Source organism: Carassius gibelio, chromosome B1 (assembly GCF_023724105.1).
Source record: "Carassius gibelio isolate Cgi1373 ecotype wild population from Czech Republic chromosome B1, carGib1.2-hapl.c, whole genome shotgun sequence".
NCBI lineage: Eukaryota > Metazoa > Chordata > Actinopteri > Cypriniformes > Cyprinidae > Carassius > Carassius gibelio.
In genome coordinates, this window is record NC_068396.1 from 13,493,535 (window position 1) to 13,513,514 (window position 19,980).

Below are 19,980 nucleotides of genomic sequence, written 5' to 3' on the forward strand. Positions count from 1 at the left end.
ATAATGTTTTAATCTTTCATTAAACAGGCACACATGTAATAAAATACAGTTAATAAAGCTACAAAGGTACATTCTTATAGATTTCATTTTTGTAAAATAAGATGCAGTGTAAAACGGCTCATCAACACTGAACTCAGAAATCAAATTCTAAAAAATAAAAAAAATAAAACAATGTTGTCGCACTTGATGTCCTAAAAATTCAGCCTTGGGTTTGGCCATCGGGGAAAATAATTATTTTATTTTAAAGTCTATTATGAATTCCATGGATGGATGCAAACAGAAGCCCTGTGGTCCCAAGTGTTAAAAGATGTGACAAGAAGGGAGAAAGAGGAAGAAAGAGTGGACGTTGATGTAAGTTTATGTAGGACAAGTTTGGCCTTTGATCTTGGAGCGGAGAGTCGTGTGTAGCGATGCGGTTACATCGCCTCAGGTCACCGTGACAACAGCCACCTGCACAGTAACACTGTCAGAGCTCCAGAAGCCCAAACTCACCTCAAAATACAGCCCCACTTTCTAATGATTTCATTTATTTGTTTATCGCAAATGAATACAGACTTTCCGTCATGCGCGAAAAGTATTGTAATTAAATAATTGACCTCTGGGCCAAAATTATCTGAAACAAGCCACGGGCCACTCCGTATTAAATTAATAAGGTCTAAAGCCTCATTCATTATTCTGCCTTTAGCCCTCTATCAATGGAACATGGCTTTATGAGGCGCGATTAAATGAGCTACATTTGTTGTTTTCTGAGTAGAGGTCAGAGAGTGCCGCACTGCGCGTCAGTCGCATTGTTCGACGCTCAATTGTGTCTGTGTCGCCCATGAACCTCGAGACCTCAAATTATCGCCTGTCATCATCCAGCGCGTGCATTCACGTGCATTGTTGGTGTTACGAAAAAAAGAATATATATTCTGCAGAAGTCTTGTTAGATGCTTTAAAAAATGAAATGCAACCAAAAAGTCTCACCATATTTATTTATTTATTTTATTTGGTAACACTTTTACCTATTCTGTAAACATTATTAAACCTGCATATTGTTTGACATGTCTAAATGTTTAGGCATATGAAATTTATAATAGACTACATATCTAAATTAATGCTGTACTGTTTTTAAATAAAATATTTTATAACGTAATATATGTAAAAAAGTTACTGTAGTGTTATTTGAAATTATAGCTCGGTTACGATTCTGGCACATGCTTAAAATTATTTTGGTTAAATTGTATTTTAAGGTGTCCTTGTTACAGTGTAATTATGCATTTAAGTACGAGTAGTACTATGGCATAAGGGTTTAGTTTAGGGTTACTTGCATGCAATTAGGCCCATGCATAATTACTATTTTAACTACATTTAACATGCAACAAGGTCACCTTAAAATAAAGTGTTAACATGTTTTTTTTTTTTTACTAAATATCATGTTGTGTATTTACTTATCTCCTGAATCCCAAATGAACCCACTTAAACTTGTCAGCATGACTGAGAGACAGAGATAGAGGGAGCGAAAGTGATGTTTGAAAAGTGTTACCAACAAATTAATAGATATACGCGCCTACGCATAGACCCACTGCCCATATCTGAAAAGAGGAGCAGTTGTGCGTGTGTGTGTGTGTGTGTGTGTGTGAGAGAGAGAGAGAGAGAGAGAGAGGAAGAAAGAGAGAGAAAGAGGAAGAAAGAGGGCATGAGCGCGCGGCTCTTTCTTGACTTTGCCCCATAATCGTTTCACGCTTCCTTCAGAGTCTCTTTTCCACCTAAAACGTTTAGTCTCACTCCAGTGAACAATTGCAACGGCGCAACAGGGAGCGGAAGAGACACATTATTTCAAACTACCATTCGTCAAAACCACTGTTACAAAAAAGAGCAGAGTGAAAAGCAACAGAGGACATAGGAGAGGGAACTTTTTTTGTTCTCACACCCCCCCACCCCCGCTCATCCCTCTGTCCAACCGCTAGCCACGGCATGGACTTGGACCAAAAGGGTCCATCTCTGCGCATCGGACGGTCGGGTAGGGCCTTGTTTCTCCATTTCATTTGAACTACCATTGTTTGTACAAAGTTGTCTACTAATAAAAATGTCTCTCTTTTACAAAACTAAACTAACAAATACAGCATTTGTGCACTAACTACACGGGCTTATATGTGTTTTATAAAACTGTTTGGTTTTTGGATTGATCCTTATATTGATATGCATTTTGAAAGTTCATTTTGTGACACTTTTAACATCAGAAATCTAGAACAACACGGGCCTAGAAATTCTATAAGCTTACATTTTGGCCACACCTTTGCTGACTCTGTGATTTTGACAGCAACGTACTTTTGAGCTTGAAGTGTGCTGGGTTTAGGCCTATTTGTCGGGACTATTACAATCCAAAGGGACATAATCAAAATTCAAAACCGTCACAAGAAATTTCAAAACAGAACTATACGTGAAACCAATTACATTTCCTGTCACACAATGAGGTTGTTGAAAGATGTATGCTCCAATGGGAAGGGTTTGAGCCCGAGTGTGAGTGTCTATATTGCAGATCTTTTCATTCAGAATCCAAAAGTATGAATTATGAGTGTTCAGTCCATGGATTCAATAGAAAACAGTTCTGTGTTTTCATAAACGTCCGTCGTTCACGCGTCACATCTTGAACTCCCAATGAAACGGCGCGTGCAATCGAGATTTATGTGTAAATTCTGTCGGTGTTGGTGCTTGTTACTTTGCTAAACGTGAGACAGGCCTACACAAATCGCACAGTACTCAAAATTGATTGTTGTCATGTAGAAATGGTACTTTGAAAGTATAAAGCTATACAAGGGGACATGCATTACTTTTCTTAACAAAATGAGACATGTTTCTTAAACTGACATGTTCTTAAATTGCTCTGCAAACTAAAGCAGTAAAGGTGGTTCATCTCACCTGGTTCAAAACGATACGCCTAGCTATCCTTGAAGATTATAAATAATAATAGCATGCGACATTGTGGCCTGTTTTAGGTTCTCGTGTCTTTATTTTTCTGGTGATTTTTATTATTATTATTTTTTTTTATTTTTTTTAATTGGCCCAATGTGTCATAAATATATATTTGATAAATAGGTCACTGCCTTTAACTGATGGAATAGGCATAAGCTTAGACATCTGATAGTCTTGCAGTCCTTTGGTTAGAGGTTCTGTGTGTTTCATCCAGAGCATTTTTTTTCTCAATGACAGCATCTGGGACATAATTTGTAGAATTTATTTAACTTTCGATTGAACCAAAACACAATCTCCACTTCTCACGAATACAAAATGAGAGTTTGTGTCAGTGATGTGATTCATTGCAAGTACGACCAACTTGGAGTGGACTGGAAACCCTGATACTCTGAAATATGTACATTATTATTATTACATATTCAGATTTCTGAACACTTTTATAGAAATGTTATATTTTTGTTTACTATTAATTATGTTTATTATCGAAAGTGATCTGAGTCCGACTCATTATTTCCTTATTACTTTTTTTCCAAACTTTCTTTCTTTCTTTCTTTCTTTCTTTCTTTCAAAGCGTTAAATAATTTAAGATTATTTATTCTTTTAACAAATGATTTGAATAATACACTTTTATAAAAAAAAAAAAAATCCATACCAGAAAGCAATTTTATACATGATTTTAGTTGTTTTAGTTTTACTTGTTTTAATATTTTATTATATTAAATATTTATTTTTTGTTGTTTTTGATTGCTTCCACTGTCTTCATCTGTAAGTAGCTTTGGATAAAAGCGTCTGCTAAATGAATAAATGTAATGTAAATGTAATATTTAATTTGCTAAATATATGCAGAAAAAAATATTTTGGGCCACCACATCTGGTATTTTTATTTATTTATTTATTGGGAAAAGGGGCAGACTAGATAAACTAAAATAATTAAGATAATTTACTAGAAAAAATGTAAATCGTTTAATCAGCCTAATGTTATACAACCATTATTGTTCATCTGTTTGTTCTCAACATAAGGAACAAAACAAAACAACTAACAAATAAATGATTGAGAAATGTCAACTGAAAGCCTATAAGGGCTTCGAAAGAACATGAGTGTTCACCTTAATTGTTAATGTTAGTAAAATAACTTAATTGATCCCCACATCTAAACATCTTATTAAAATTAATACGGAATAGCCTGCAAAATATCTACAAACAGCGCTATTGTATATTTTAATATTGCAACACGTTTAGGCTATGTTTTCACAAGTTTAAAAGTGAGCGTGTGTGTATGCTCATAAATGTGTGTGTGTGTGTGTGTGTGTGTGTGTGTATTGGTAAATATGGTTTATGAGGACACAAATTTATCAAATGACATGGGTAGGCTACTACAACGTAAACATGGTCTATGAGGATAGTTTTTGTGTCCCCGTGAAACAAAAGACTTCAGAACATACAAAACTGTGTTTTATGAAATTCAAAAATGGCTAATAGTTAATTCCCTGTAAGTAGTAGGTTAAGGTGTAGGGCGATAGGAAATACAGTTTGTACAGTATAAAAACCATGTAAACCACAAATGCAAGTATGTCTGTGTGTGTGTGTGTGTGTGTGCAAGCTGACTTGATCCAGCTTCTTCACACGAGACAAAAGGTTCGCCCCCTCGTGGCACTTATAGTGCACCGCGCGGGAATCTTTTAAAGCCTTAAAAAAAGTAGAATATATGTTTAAGCACATTGATTTTGAGCATGAGCCACGGGATTCCAACGACTTCAAAGTTACCTTTTTCTCACCACACATGCAAATGCACGTAGGGTAGCAGTGCCTCTGTTCTCTAAGTGTAGATAACACTGTGATTGGTCACAGAAGATGCACGAAAACTTTCTCCAAAATGTACTCATTCCAAACAGAAAAAAAAAATGTTTTATAAGAGTTAAGTTTTGCATTGTATCCAGGCAAAGAAACATCTCGGCATAATTTAATAGACTGAGTAACACTATGCAAAAAAAAAAATTCGTTGTATGTTTTGATGCAATTATTATTATTTTTTAGTTTAGTTTTTGTTTACAAAAGTTTTTTTGTAGCATATATATAAGGACATAAATTAATATACGTATAATTGAAAAACCAACTACATGTTTAAAAAAATACTTCAAGTTAATTAATTCACTAACTTTAATTTAATTCAAGTAAATTTTGTGTGCGTGTGTTCTTGCCTAGGTAAGTATTTTTTTTTATTAAAGACCAAATTAATGTTGATAACCCTAATTTTATGTTTTTAAAAATGCTTGTTATTTCTTCGTATAACACTTATCACCATGCTAGCCCCCACAACAATTATAATCACCATTATTAAAAAAACAAATCACAGTTACTAAGTCAACTAAACTAAACATGACTACATACCAAGTGCTTAATAATCTGTTAGAAGGCTGATAATGAATACTTGTTTGGCTTGAAAATAGAGCAAAAGTCTGCATGGAACAGCGCTCGTGTCTGTCAAACAATGTAGAAAGGAAGAATCTTTTTTCAAAGGCGCATACATAACAACGAATAATTTGGGCAACTTTAATGAATCCATAAACATTCAATTCGTTAATTAAGATTTACCAAACAATTTACCCAAAACAAAAAAATCTAACTTGTTTATGATTTGAAGTCGTAGGCTTAACTGCACGCGCAAGTGCGATATTTATAATTTCTAAATACTTTGCAAATACAATACTCTTTGAAAAACTCTGTAAATTTATTTTATATGCATTGTTTTTTTTTGTCTTATATGCACATGTCATTCAGTGAAATGCTACAACGTGTCAAATGCCATAAGCAATATGTTTAAATGATTTCCAATGCATTATATTGTCTTATTCATATAATTGAAAATATTCTGACGCAATACCTTATTATTAACTATTTATTAATTGGAAGACTGAAAAGAGTGCAAACGGATATTTGAAAATTTCAATTTTATCCCCTTCCTTAATTGAAATTAGACACGGGATCAGCGACACCACTGAACCAACTTCGATTCAAGACTCCCTATTTGTCAGTGCACAATTGGGACTGCACGTCACTTTCATATTGGCTGAGTGTTAGCCAATCGGTGTCGTCTTTATCTGAGCGCGACTCAGGGCGATTGTGACGGCAGAGGTGCAGAGCCCGGATAGGTAGGCTTATCTTGATTGACAGTCGCGCTCGCGCTCGGTAGTAGATTCAGAGCGCTGTAGCTTTGGCGCTGTCCACACGAGAGCAGGTTCTGAAACGCGCCGTGAGCTCGTGCAGTGATTGCGCGGTGAGGACGGAGGATCGGGCACTGCTTCTCGCCGACGGAGCGCTCACACGGGAAGAACATCCGACGCGACCAGACCGACAAATTGCACTACCTTATCAGACATCTGAGACTTTCCGTGGATTTTTACGCACTGGTTCAAAACTTGATAAACCCAGTTTTCTTCTTCAGGACATTTCTTGGACATTTTTTTCAAGTTAAAATTCTTCGCGCAATGGCTGTTTTTTATTTTCTATTTAACTTTGGCAAACATTTTGATTCGGGGTTCATACCACGTACTTTGTAATCTCATAAATCCACGGTCGTATGTCTTTTGTTTGGGGATCTTCGTGTTGTCGGAGTTAACCTGCATTTTGTTTCTTTCTAAAAAGAGAGTCTGAGAACGCGCTTTGGGCGATCAGAAGATCAAGATGCAAGGAAACGCAAGGTTTACGTGAAGATACGACGGACATGAAATAAATGATTTGGTTTGTCAGAAACCTCACCCGGATTGTACAGACCCCTGTTAGAGACGCGCTCTGACAGTGCGAACCTCAGTCACAGTTCACGGGTCACGGTCAGTGGAGCGAGGATGTCAAGATAGAGCTTGGAAACGAGACTTCTACATTTTTATCTAAAGCTTAAGACTGTTCGGACTAATATTACAAATTGTAGATATCGCCAGGACTTTTTCTTGAAATTCAGTTTTTGTGAATCCCAGCTGATGTCTGAGTTGGTTCACCCTGGATGTTGGGCCGCAGAAGCAGTTGTGTGATCCTGCATGGTTGTACCCTGACCGCCCATTTACATTTTTTGTTGATTAATTAATGTTGAATCAGATAAATTGTTATTTATGAATGACCTCTTTTCCTTTACCCCGGTGAGAATCACAAAATCTATTTACGTATATTCTTCTGTTCTTGACCTTAGGCCTTATAGGGGCTTCAGGTTCAATAGTTTATTTTCCAAACAAAGTTTCTGTGGACTTCCACACAGCTGAAACTGTTTAAGAGAAACATTTCCGAGCAGAGAGGACAGAATACACACGCAGAAACCTTTGAAAGAGCAAGAAAAGGACATTCTAAACTTTTTGGTGTTTTTTTCACTGGAAGGCCTGTTCTACTGACCGATGGAAATCCACTGCAAACACGACCCGTTCGCAGCGATGCACAGTAAGTCCACGGTAGACTTTCACTTCAGACTAACTGCTGTTACATTTTTGATTTCTATCAAAGTTCCCAAAATACGCCCCCCCCCCACACTTATTCTAATATTTCTTTCAGAATTATAGAATAATTAAAATACGCTCTGATTAAATTTAAAGAAACCAAAGTACTTTGTGCACTGTTGCTGGTCAACTTTAAAAAGGCAGCAGTGTCTTAAATAACGGTTAATTTTTTTGCTGTTGGGGCTAATTATTTGGGTAGTTTTCTCTTCATTAAGAACCGTGTTTCTTTGTTAGAGCTTTTGGCTTTCTGTCTGACAATCCCTGGGGAAAGAGAGGGGGAAGAGATCGCGACCAAGGCCGGTAGCCAGCGGACACAAACTGAACTTGAACCGCAGCTGAGAATATGGCTCCGTAACCTTTAAATACTTGGCTTGAGGGTGGCTGTAAACAGGCCACTTGTGAGGTTAAAAACGAAAGCTGAAGTTGCCCACTGTAGCGGAGAGATGTGTGGTCACTCACTCGTGACATGGCGGACACCGGTGGTCCCCCAAGATACCAGCGTTAGGGCCCCTTTTCTCCTTCCTTCTCTTTAGCCCATTTCTTGTTCTAGTTGCCGCCGACGCGCAAAAAACAGCTTACACACTTGAAATAATTATGAATGGGAATTTTAAGTTGGCAAGACATACTTTAGAATTAATTTTTTTTCAAAATCCATAATTATTATAAATATATTTAAACTATTTACATGTCATCAACTGGTAGGAAAAATAGTTTTAAAATGGAAAATCGCAATGGCTTTGTTGCCAAAACCAAGAGCTGCCAATCACATATTAGCCTATGCACATTAAAAATACAATTGTGGTCGCTCTCTCTCTCTCTCTCTCCCGTTCCTCTGTCGCTCATTCTTTATTTCTCTTCCAGTCTTCTTTCTCACCTGTGAATAAACCCTCATACACCAAGCCACCGCACAACCCAAATATTCGCGCACCCACCCACTCGCACACGCACATCTATGTGAAATGACATCTATTGGCACGGTGAATGAAACGGTGGATTAGATGTATACAGATTTCAGAAGCTAGAACGAATCACGTTTCCTCTCCGCCACAATATCTCAATACAATCCGCGGGGTAAAACGATTACACCGAAAATGTCAAACGGTGCAAGCTTTAAGAACAGCCTGTGACACGAACCTGCGAGACTCTGAGGAAAGACAGAGAGAGTGGAAGAAGACTTTAGGATGTTTTAAACTCATAGTCTACTTATCTTGCTCATGAATATTAATAAGTCTCTGCAGGTTTTAAAAAGGTGTGCTCATAAAAAGTGTGAACGCTTGTACATTGTAGCCTAAGTTTCTATAGGGCCTATATTTAATTCTCCCTCTGGGGCAGTAAATTAGATGTTATACGGTTGTTATAAGGCCACTGGTTGGTCTTCTATATTTGTTACAGTTTTATGCTAAATTGAAATAAACGACGAACGCAGATTAATATTAATCTTAAAATATTAAAGCGAATTCAAACATTGTTTCATCTAATCTTGTTTAGGCTAAATGTAAGATGCAAACCTATAAATACTATTTATTGTCAATAACTTAAAATAATAATAATTATAATAATTATAAATATAATTCAGTCTTGCTTAGGAGTAGAGATTTGAAGTTTATGCAAAAACCAAAATAAAATTAAAAATAAATAAATAAAGATTTTGCTGAAATTTCCATGAGTTTCCCTGCTCTGTTGTTAGTTTTCTCCTCTTAAAACCCAACAGTATTGTTATTAAAATGATTGGCTACATTTTACGCAAATTAAACTAAATGTACTATATAAATAAATAAGCAGGTATTATCAATGAGTTATAAATTACTAACAGGCTATGATAGGTTATATGATTAACTTGACTATAGGATATATGGCAAAATAATAATGAATATGTAACAAATTATACAACGAATATGTAACAGATTTACAAAGCCTACAAAGCAAATTATGAATAAAAAAAACACCACTTTTTAAAACTTTTTTCTTTCTTTTTTTCTTTTTAATCCAGCTAACCTAAACGCTTTTATTAAACGATAGGCTATATATTACTTACTACATATAATATTATTATCTGTGCTTTTATTTTCAAACGCTGCATTCTTTTCCAAAAACACTGAATTTACAATGCATGAATGAAGTTAGTCCCTTACTTGTTTTCTCTCTCTCTCTCTCTCTTTTTTTTTTTTTTTTTTTTGGTGAGTCTGTCTGTAAAGCACGCTGATGTCACGTCGCTTTGCTGCGTTTGGTTCGCTCTGTTTGGAGCGGTTTAATCGGAGCGGCCGATAGCGGATCGTAATGGAGCAGCGTCTCTAATCGGGTTTATTTTCTGGATGGGGGAGCATGAATGTCTTTCAGCCGCTCTCGCTGTTTCTAAACGGAACCTGCCTCGAAATCAATCAAAGCTCTAGGAACCCTTCGATTTATAAGCCAGCCGTATTTGCAGAAGAAACGGGAGAAAGTCTTGGTCAGATCACATCTGAATAGCTTGTTTCGTTTAATCCCTACTGCAGCCTTTTCTCTCTCTATGACATGCACTTACATTCAAACACACGTCCACACGTATACATGCTCTCATTTACCCTCAAACACAAACTTGCTCTATACATCATTGGATTGTATGCATGCTTTGTACATGGGCTAACTACTGTAAATCAGTGCTTATATAGTTAACAAAGTTTTTAAAAAATTGAAAAATTAATCTAAAAATATATTTGTAAGCAATGCATTTATTAAAAAATTTAAATAAGCCATTCCAGAGAGAGAGAGAGAAAAAAAAATTACACTCCAGTTTCAACTCAGTTTGTTGTATTTCTTTTGTATTGTGGGAATAGTTGCCTACTTTATTTTATTTAAACAGGAGATTAAGCAAAAGTGGAATTGTTTTACAAATAATTATTCATTTAACAGATGCTTTTATCCAAATGACTTACAAATGAGGAATATGTTTGCACACCTAATTTTAAATGTACATTTTTAAAATTCAATTTAGCTAGTTGACTCTATGACTTAATCACTTTGCTCAAGGTTATTCAAATAATAAACTGTAACTGAAAGACACATAAAAAGAGAAAAAGAAAAAGAAAAAAGGAAACTAAAACATTATTTGAAAGGAAAGGAAAATGAGGTGAAATGAAACAGAACACAAAATGCATAATAAATAATGTTTACTAACCCACCTCTCAGAAATCGAACAGGTCAAATCTCTCACTAAAGGATTTTTTTTTTAAATATGAAAATTCTGTTTTTCTGCATATTGCCTTGAGAAAATGAGAAAATTGAGAAAAGACGTAGTTGGGTTTTAATTTTCTGTTAGCTGAACTTATGTATTTAGTGATAGGCACACAAGGCCAGTTTGATATTGCCTTCTCGGATGTATTTAAGATCCATTACCCTGTAGCTTGGATTAACAGACACCCCCCAGTTCTTTTGTGTGTGTAAATGAAAAAAAAAGAAGTGTTTGTGTGTTCCCCTTCTGAAGCAATCAGTATGTTAATATGACAGATTGACTGGATTACCACGTAGACTTCTGCACTGAAATGATGATAAGATACTGAATTCTAATGAATATATACAGTACAAGAATGCAATAAAATTGGTATCCAAAAGTCTAAGCCCACAAAGGAGGTCCATCCATGCAAAAAAGACACACAACAACAATTATAGACAGACAGACAGACACAGACAGACAGACAGAAATACTACCTTGGGTGAGGAGGTCATGTGCAGTTCTCTAGGTGACCACCAGGGGTGATATGATAAACAGGAGAGGAAGAGACTGCATAATCATAACCTTCAGGTCAAACACACACACACACACACACGCACACACCCACCAGGATTGGACAGCATCACTTCTTGCCCACCATGTGTCAGCTTCAGTGTTTAAGGAAGATATGATTTTCTCAGTTTCTCTTTTATTTTTGTTTGTGTCTGCAGGGCATGGAGGGGTGAATCAGCTGGGTGGGGTGTTTGTAAACGGGCGTCCCTTGCCTGACGTGGTGAGGCAGAGGATAGTAGAGTTGGCCCATCAGGGCGTACGTCCGTGTGACATCTCCCGCCAGCTCCGGGTCAGCCACGGCTGCGTCAGCAAGATACTGGGCAGGTGAGTTCTGCTTATTGTAAAGAAAAGTGAAGAAGCCTTTTGTGTTAACATCACTAGCAAAACAAGTACCAAAGTACGCATGTAACGTAAGAACAATGGTAATACCATGGTACATGCAGTATATAGGTACCATTTAATACAAGTATACTTTTTTGCATGGTTTCTATTACTTCCATATACTTATGCTGTATTTATGAAATTTAAAGCACTGAGAAGTACAGAAACGTTCAAAGGGTTTGGGGCAAAATTGATATGTTTATTTACTCAGGACAAATTAAGTTGACGTTAAGTACCTCCGTAATGTTACAAAAATTCTGTTTCCATTAAATCCTCTATTGAACTTTCATTCATTAAAGAACTCTGAAAAAAAAAAGTTAAAAAAATATTGAGCAGCACAACAGTTTTCAACATTGATAATGCTAAGAAATTCAGCTTTGCCATCACAAAAAAAATTATATATATATATATATATATATATATATATATATATATATATATATATATATATATATATATATACAATTGTAATAATATTTCAAAATATCCTTTCTTTGAAAAACATTAACATGTTAGTGAAGCTGTTTTTGAAATCACTTTATGCAGCTCATTTCTCAAGCTGTAAACAAATAGATTAACATTAGGTGTGTATTATAATAAAGAGTGAATGAGTCTTGCAGCTATTAGCGAACATTTTACTAGACATGCTGGACCTCATATCTCATTATAGAGGCCGAATTACAGTTTCTTGAGATATTTTATGATTTTTTCATATAACAATGTACTAGCAATGTCAAGTTGGCTAAATTTGTTTGTAGTCTACGCTAGCAGACACCACGGATTAGTTCCCACACACAGAGTTTGCCTAGTCCCAGACTGAAAAGGATGTTGAATAGAGAATCTCTATTGCCTGTGCCATTTTATCCAGAACTAGGCTTAATCTTTGCCTGGGAAACCAGCTTAATGTCCTCTATTGCATTCAAACAGTGGGGCCAGTATGTGTTTGGAGTCTTGCCTTTAAATGCTTTCCAACCCTCCTTCCGTTCTTTCATCAAGTCAACCTTTACTTAATCCATAATAAATATCAATTTCTGAAATATCCATACACTGATGAATGCTGTCCGTTCGCTTGATATCCCCTCTTTCGGCGGTTCAACTTGAGGCTGACTCAGCGCTTCCTTTCAAAGACGACACGTTGAAATTCAGAAATTCTCAAATCTCGCACTGAAGCCAAAGTCAAAGCGCCGTCTTTTCTTTCTGTCTTTCTGGGACAAAAAAGAAAAGATTCATCACATTTTACATTTGCATCAAAATGACACTGGCACCATACGTCTCCCGAGGCGGGAGGGATGGCTGGAAGGACAGAGAGAGAGAGGGAGAGAGAGAGGAGGAAAGAGAGAAGGAGAGAGAGGAAGGGGTTAAGGGGGAGGACAGAATTTGAATGGATAAAGGTGTGGATTAGTGCTAGAGCCTTTAGCTATATCAAAAAAATGTGTTTCCCATTGTTCTCCTTTTGCCTCAACCCTCTTCCCCCAGCCCTGGTCCAACTCACTCATCCGTTACTGCGGCGCACGGTGTGTGTGTGTGTGTGTGTGCGGTAACGTCTTCCCTCCCTCTCACTGCTCAGGCAGAAAACACACTAATATGTGGGCTGCAAGTGAGGTTTGAGTAAATAAGGCGTATGACTAACTCTGCTCTCTTGTTAATGAGGGAATTTTCTGGTGAGCTTTTCATGGCTGTGCTGCATGAGCTGTGCTTTTGGTTTATGATTGTGTTTTGGACTTTAACTAAACTAAAGCAGTCAGACACGTGAGAATAAGCGGAGCACCTAAAACCCCCTTAACCTTGCTAAAAATCTCTAGAATGCACAACATGACCTGTTCCTTGATAAAACACCAGCAAGAGGAATATATGAGACATCAGTGTTCAATAAATGTGTTCATATTAATAATCTAAGATAGCGTTCATTTATTAATATTATTACAATTTCCATTTTTTTTATTTCAGTTAATAATCATATTGATATTATTATTAATACCATCTATCAATCACATAGAATATCAGAATATTAATCAAAAGTTTTGGGTCAATAATATTTTTTTTTCATTTATTAATACTTTTACTGAACAAGTATACATTAAATGTGTCGAAAACCACCCCCCTCCCCCCCAAAAATAAAAATAAAATAATGATACATGTACCATATTTCAAATGAATGCTGTTCTTTTGAACATTGATAATACAAAATTATTCTTGAATACCTAATCACCATATAAGAATAATTATTAATTAATATGAATTATTAAAAATAATTCTTCCACCGGATTACCTCATTTTCAATAGATTTTTGTTTTTAATTGTTTTTATTATTATTACTAATTAATTAAATAAATAATATATAATGATACTATTTTAAAATTGATAACTTAAACGATTATTCCACCATGAACATTTGCTTAAATATAGGCTGTTTACACTTGCCGTGTATCTTAATCCAGCATTAATACAGAATGTGTGGTCACAGGTGTGCAGTTATCTGCATGGCTTTAAAGCGTCTCATCCATTCAGAATTTAGACCGGCCCCTGTTTTATAATTCCTGTAACATATAAGGTTTGAAAGTGCTCATCTGTGGCGGTTTTTTGTAAACAGCTTTGAACAGCCTGATATTTTTTGCACGATTGTGAAAGCTATGTGTTGTTCTCTGTGTCTGTGTTACTAGTAACCAACTGTGCACTGACCGAGCAAGACTGGATGAGCATATATTCTTTCCCTATGTTTATCTTGCCTGGTGATATACAGCTCTCTATCTGTCTGCGCCACAGGTACTATGAGACAGGCAGCATCAGACCAGGGGTGATCGGAGGCTCCAAACCAAAGGTTGCTACACCCAAAGTCGTGGACAAAATCGCTGATTACAAACGCCAAAACCCCACCATGTTTGCCTGGGAGATCCGAGACAGACTGCTGGCAGAGAGAGTGTGTGACAATGACAGCGTGCCCAGCGTCAGCTCAATCAACAGGTGTGTGTGCACTGTAAAAATCATCCATTTAACTTGACACAAACCTTTCTTTCTATTTGATGTCCATTTGATCAGTCGGTTTCATCAACAGTATTTGAATTCACTTCGTTTTTCTTAAAATGTGAGGGGCTGAAACATAAGAGTATTAAGATTGTATTGGGTTGAAATAGTTGAAAGTGTGTTTTCTGAAATGTGTCTGTGGTATTGCTTCACTTTGGTAATATGAATTAAAGTGTATGGTACACTACTGTTCAAAAGGCTGAGATCAGTAGGATTTTTTATTATTATTAATGCTTTTATTGAGCATGGGTTGCATTAAATTTAACAAAAGTGACTGAAAAGGCATTTATAACATTTTCTTTTTAAAAAATCTATTTCACATTAGTGTTCTATTAGTCAATCAATCCTGAAAAAAATTTATCACAGTTTCCACGAAAATATTACGCATCACAACTGTTGCCAACGTGGATATTTCATTATATTAGCATGATTTCTGAAGAATCACGTGACACTGAAGACTGGAGAAATGTCTGCTGAAAATTCAGCTTTGCCATCACAGGAATAAATTGCATTTGAAAAAAAAAATATATGAATAGAAAACAGTTATTTGAACTTGCAATACTATTTTAAATATTAATGTTTTAACTCTATTTTTGATCAAATAAATGCAGTCTTGGTGAGCACAAGAGACTTAAGACAAAAGAGACAAACACATTACCACCCCCAAACTTTTGAAATGTACTGTAAACAGTACAGTATGTGTGCAAAAGACTACATTTTTGAGAACAAGGCGATCAGTAGATTAGAGAAGTGATAGAGCAATGCATGGAGAAGAGATAGAAAGAATGCAGGGAGAGAGACATAGATAAAGGAAAACTACAGGAGTGAGTCAGTGGCGTAAAAAAGAAACACATATTCATGAGCAGTGTCCAGCTCACTGGTTCAACAGCATGTGTACAATGACAACCTTTCTCAGAGAGTGAGAGCAAGAAAGAAAGAAACAGAGGGAGGGAGAGAGAGAGGAGGGGGGAGAGGGACGAGGAGGAGAGGGGAAAGGTGCTTTGCTTGAGCAGCCATGCAGGAAGTGTGAGACTCTGCTGCCATGTCAGCCTGCATGAGCCACTTCTCTCTCTCTCTCACACACACACACACACACACACACACACGCACACACACACACACACACACACACACTTCACATGTTTGCATGCTTATATTAAAGCATATACAGTATCACAGCTCCTAAACCTTAAACACATGGTAATGTCTGTTTGCTCCTACTTTGCTGCAGGATCATTCGCACTAAAGTCCAGCAACCACCCGGCCAATCAGGACCTCTCTCTGCCCATAACTTAGGTAAGAATCAACTTCACATATTCTTTTGTCATATTTCAAAATTCTCAAAATACAGAAATGTAGTTATTGGTGGGAAATACTAGGGAATTACATATTTTATATATATAAAAAAAAGAAATGTAGTTTCTGAAAAAAAGCTTTTTGTTATACACATCCCATTCAAATGTTTTGGGGTCAGAAAGGTTTTTTATTTTTTGATTATTATTATTTTCTTTTTAAAGAAATGAATAGTTTTATTCAGCAAATAGGTATTACTGTATATTTGATCAAAAGAGAAAGTAAAGGTATTTATAATGTTACAAAAGATTCGAACTTTCTACTCATCAAAGCGCTCATTATTCTACCTATCTATTCATCCATTTTTTTTTTTCAAGGATTTTTTTTTATAAAATTAATCGTGGTTTCTACATGCAGCTTAACTTTTTCAACATTTTTAAAACTTTGAAATGTTTCTTTAGCACCAAATCAACATATTTAGAATGCTTTCTAAAGGTTCATGTCAGACTGAAGACTGGATAAATATATTAAAAATATATTAACTATATATAAAATAACAGTAGAATTCAATTTTATTTTTTATTTATTAATTGTTTTGCATTTCTGAGCAAATAAACGATCTAATTTAAGCAGTTTAAGACATTGTTGAAGCACATATGTGATAATTTGAGATCTCAGGAGAAAGTCAATAAAAAGATAAAAGTTAAAGAAGTACTCATTTGCTCTCCATTTAATTCACTTTACCTTTAAGACTTAGGTAGGCAGGGCTGTATCTCTCTTAGACATTGAGAGGAACAGAGATTTGAGATGTTTAAACATTTACTGTACTGTATTTCAATCTATCTCCCCATGTTTGATAAAAACCTTTAATCTATGCTGTTGTTCTGACACTCAGATGACCCCAAAAACCAAAAGGGATTCTCCAAAAATGGTCTGAGATCAGTTTTCGAGGAAAACTCCCGTCGGCAGTTAATAAAGTATTGAACTGCGCTTGTCTCACTGTCAGTAATCTTCATAATCGCACACCTCCACTTAATCTAAATTAATTTTGCACGCACACCGCTCGCCAGTTCTCCGTCTCCTTCAGATTACGATGATAAATAGTTCTCATACCCAGGCGGAAAATTGAAATTTAGGGATTTTGAATATGAAGCGTTTGCTTCGGGTTTCCATTCCTCGACGCGTGGAGAAAAAAGTGCGAAAGAATAAGAGATTCAGATAATTGAAACGATAAATCAAGACTAAAAAAAAAAAATGGAGGGATATGCATTCATTACATTTTCCACCTGGTTAGGAAACGAGAGCGGCGGGTGAGCAAAGGCGTTTATCTTTTCTCCGAACGATTTGTTTTTCTTTTTTCCCCACCTTCTCCATTTTAGCAGAGTCTGTTGGGATGCTGGATTAGCCTCATCTCTACACCGTAGTGTCCCCTTGGGGCCACTGTACTGTCACTCAGGCTGTACGTCAGCTGACAGGAAGTGAGATAAAGAGGAGAGAGAGGGAATGAAGGGTTGACAGAGAGAAGACTTTGTGGCCTTGTCCCCTACCGCCAAGACCTCACAGACAGCCAGACATGCCGAAAAGCTGTTAGCTTGTTAGCGTCTTATCCTTGGGCGGCAGCACGTTGCCAAAATTGAGTGACAGCAGGTTTTGGTGAAAGGTCTTTGGCAGGAAAAACACCAGGCCGAGAACCATGAAAGGAAAAACAAAACTCAAGAACATACTGCGTTCAAAAGCTAGAATCACAGAAAACCTAATACAATCAATATTAATATACATTTACACAGATACATATTTTCTCACTCCATGCATTACCTGGCAATTGAACCGATGGCTAAAATGACTGCATTAAAAAAAAAAAAAAAATCTGGAAAAGAAAGCTTTAATAAAGGCATAGTTGACACAAATATTATAATTCTATTGTTACTTAATCATGGAGATGGTTTTCCAAATCAGCGTGACTTACTTTCTTCTTTGAAACATTGACATCCACTTTACTTTTCGGCAATATATCGCAAGTCAGTGGGTACCGAATTTATCCCTTTGAGTATTTTGGCATAACAGTTTATTATTCTTTTTTATAAAGAAAACGAAAATTCACAACAACTGCATCACATCTTTGTAATATTTGAAGAACTTTTGTCTGCCAAATCAAAGTTATGTTATGCATCCAAAAAAAGTCATGTTGTACAACATCATACAGACAAAAAAATCATTTTCAATTTCATCATAGAAATGACCCCCACTGAACATCAGGAATGTGTGTTAAGGTTTAGGTAAGATTAGTTGTTAGAGTTGTAAAATGCTATTAATTAGTAAGTTAATCATAATATTTATACATGATATTAAATATGCAAAAAAACTATTTAAAAATGGGCAGCAATAATGGTGTCCACCATGTTCATGTATACTTAGGATATTTGTGGTGTTCATTACCTCTCTGTAACTGTCTAGCCTCTACAGTGGCAGTGACCCAGGTATCCGCAGTAACCAGTGATGCTGCAGGCTCCTCCTACTCCATCAGTGGGATTCTGGGAATCAGCTCACCTGCCGACGCAAACAAACGAAAGAGAGATGAAAGTAAGTCCATATGTGTGCTTTGTTTTCAGAAACTAACAAGGCCTAGGTTATTTGAAAATGTAATTTTACACCAAACTCACTCTAAACTTAACTTAACTGGTATTCAGTAACTACCAGTGATTACTTAACAAAAAGCATCCTGAATGAATCCTTCATCTTTATCCTTTCTTTCGTTCTTTATTTCATTCCTATGCACAACATCATTTTAATGCACTCACACACATGCACACAAGCACCGGGAGCACAGATGGAAGTTGCTGAACATTGACAGATGCATCAGAGTAGGAGGGGGATTGGTCACCGCTGGCACGTCTTAGATAAACATCTCTATCCAGGGGAGGCGCAGCATGTGCATGTGGATGCGCACGCATGTGTGTTTTAAAAAGCCATTGCTTGGCAGACCCCTGCAGTACATGAGGGAACTCCAGATGTCACCCACATACACTCAAGCACAGTACGACTTACACCAGACATCAGCAATAGAAGATTCCTGTCTATTTGCTGCCCAGGGTTATTTCAGATGAATCTAAAACTGAAACTTAAATCAAAACCATAAAAAAGTCATCGCTTGAAATAAACGAAACATCAGCAATAAACAATAAAGTCAAATTTAAGGGATTGAACTGACAGTAAAAACAAAACTGTAAAAATGTCATTACCTAATATAATATTAATATGCGATCTTGCTACTCTGTTTTGTAACTGTAAAATACACTGATAGCCACTATAATAATGTAATGTTGAATTAGAGGTATATAGTAATAAACAGACGGTGCACAGAGTGTTATGCAGGAAATACAAAACACCATCATGGTAACACACTACACTTAAATGTCAAATGTAATGTAATAAATCTAATAAACATTAATAAGCAACATAAAATGTAACTAAAAACTCAAATGTAGATGATTGTTATCAGAAATTAACAAGAAACATAAATGTTTAAACAGAATCCCATCAAATGTAAATTCTGTTGCATTGAATATCACTTAATCTTTTTTTTTACTGTTAATTATGACGACTTAATTTTACAAAAGTCTGTATTTTAAACAGTATTTTACTTTAAAATGTCCTGTTAGATCTACAACTTGCTGTTAAAAAGTTTGGCAGGATACTTTTCAGAGTCTTTTATAGTTTACAGTGTTTACTGTATGAAATGTAATACAGTAATACTCCATGTAAAATGAACAACATGCATAAACTATAGATGCATATATAACTACAGTTTATAGCTAAGTTTATTTGCTAACTACTGGCTTAGTTGAACACACTCTCTCTCTCTCTCTCTCTCTCACTCTCTCTCTCTCTCTCTCACACACACACACACACACACACACACATCAATGTTCATCCAAGCTCCAATTAGGCCGACGTCTGGCACTTTAATTAATGCAACACATCACATCCAGCAGGGAAGGAGGGGCGATTAAATGAATTTGTGTGTTTAATTGACATGGTGAAACTGCGGGTGGTCAGTGCTGTGATGTTTTGCAGTATGTGAGTGTGTCAGCG

General features: G+C 36.1%; 1 protein-coding gene across 3 annotated transcripts in view; it reads left to right on the forward strand.

The window, feature by feature from the left end:
* Nucleotides 1-1,668: 1,668 nt before the first annotated feature.
* The window catches only part of pax5 (paired box 5), a 57,495-nt gene continuing 39,183 nt past the window's right edge, over nucleotides 1,669-19,980 (forward strand). The window contains exons 1-5 of one of the 3 annotated variants that reach the window (XM_052545555.1): nucleotides 1,669-2,002; nucleotides 11,352-11,517; nucleotides 14,338-14,535; nucleotides 15,827-15,891; nucleotides 18,343-18,468. In XM_052545555.1, coding sequence (XP_052401515.1) covers nucleotides 1,957-2,002; nucleotides 11,352-11,517; nucleotides 14,338-14,535; nucleotides 15,827-15,891; nucleotides 18,343-18,468 — 601 coding nt within the window. In that variant the 5' untranslated portion in view covers nucleotides 1,669-1,956. Of the gene's footprint in view, nucleotides 2,003-6,108; nucleotides 7,378-11,351; nucleotides 11,518-14,337; nucleotides 14,536-15,826; nucleotides 15,892-18,342; nucleotides 18,469-19,980 lie in introns of those variants that run through there. The other 2 variants (XM_052545553.1, XM_052545554.1) reach the window with 2 other exon arrangements.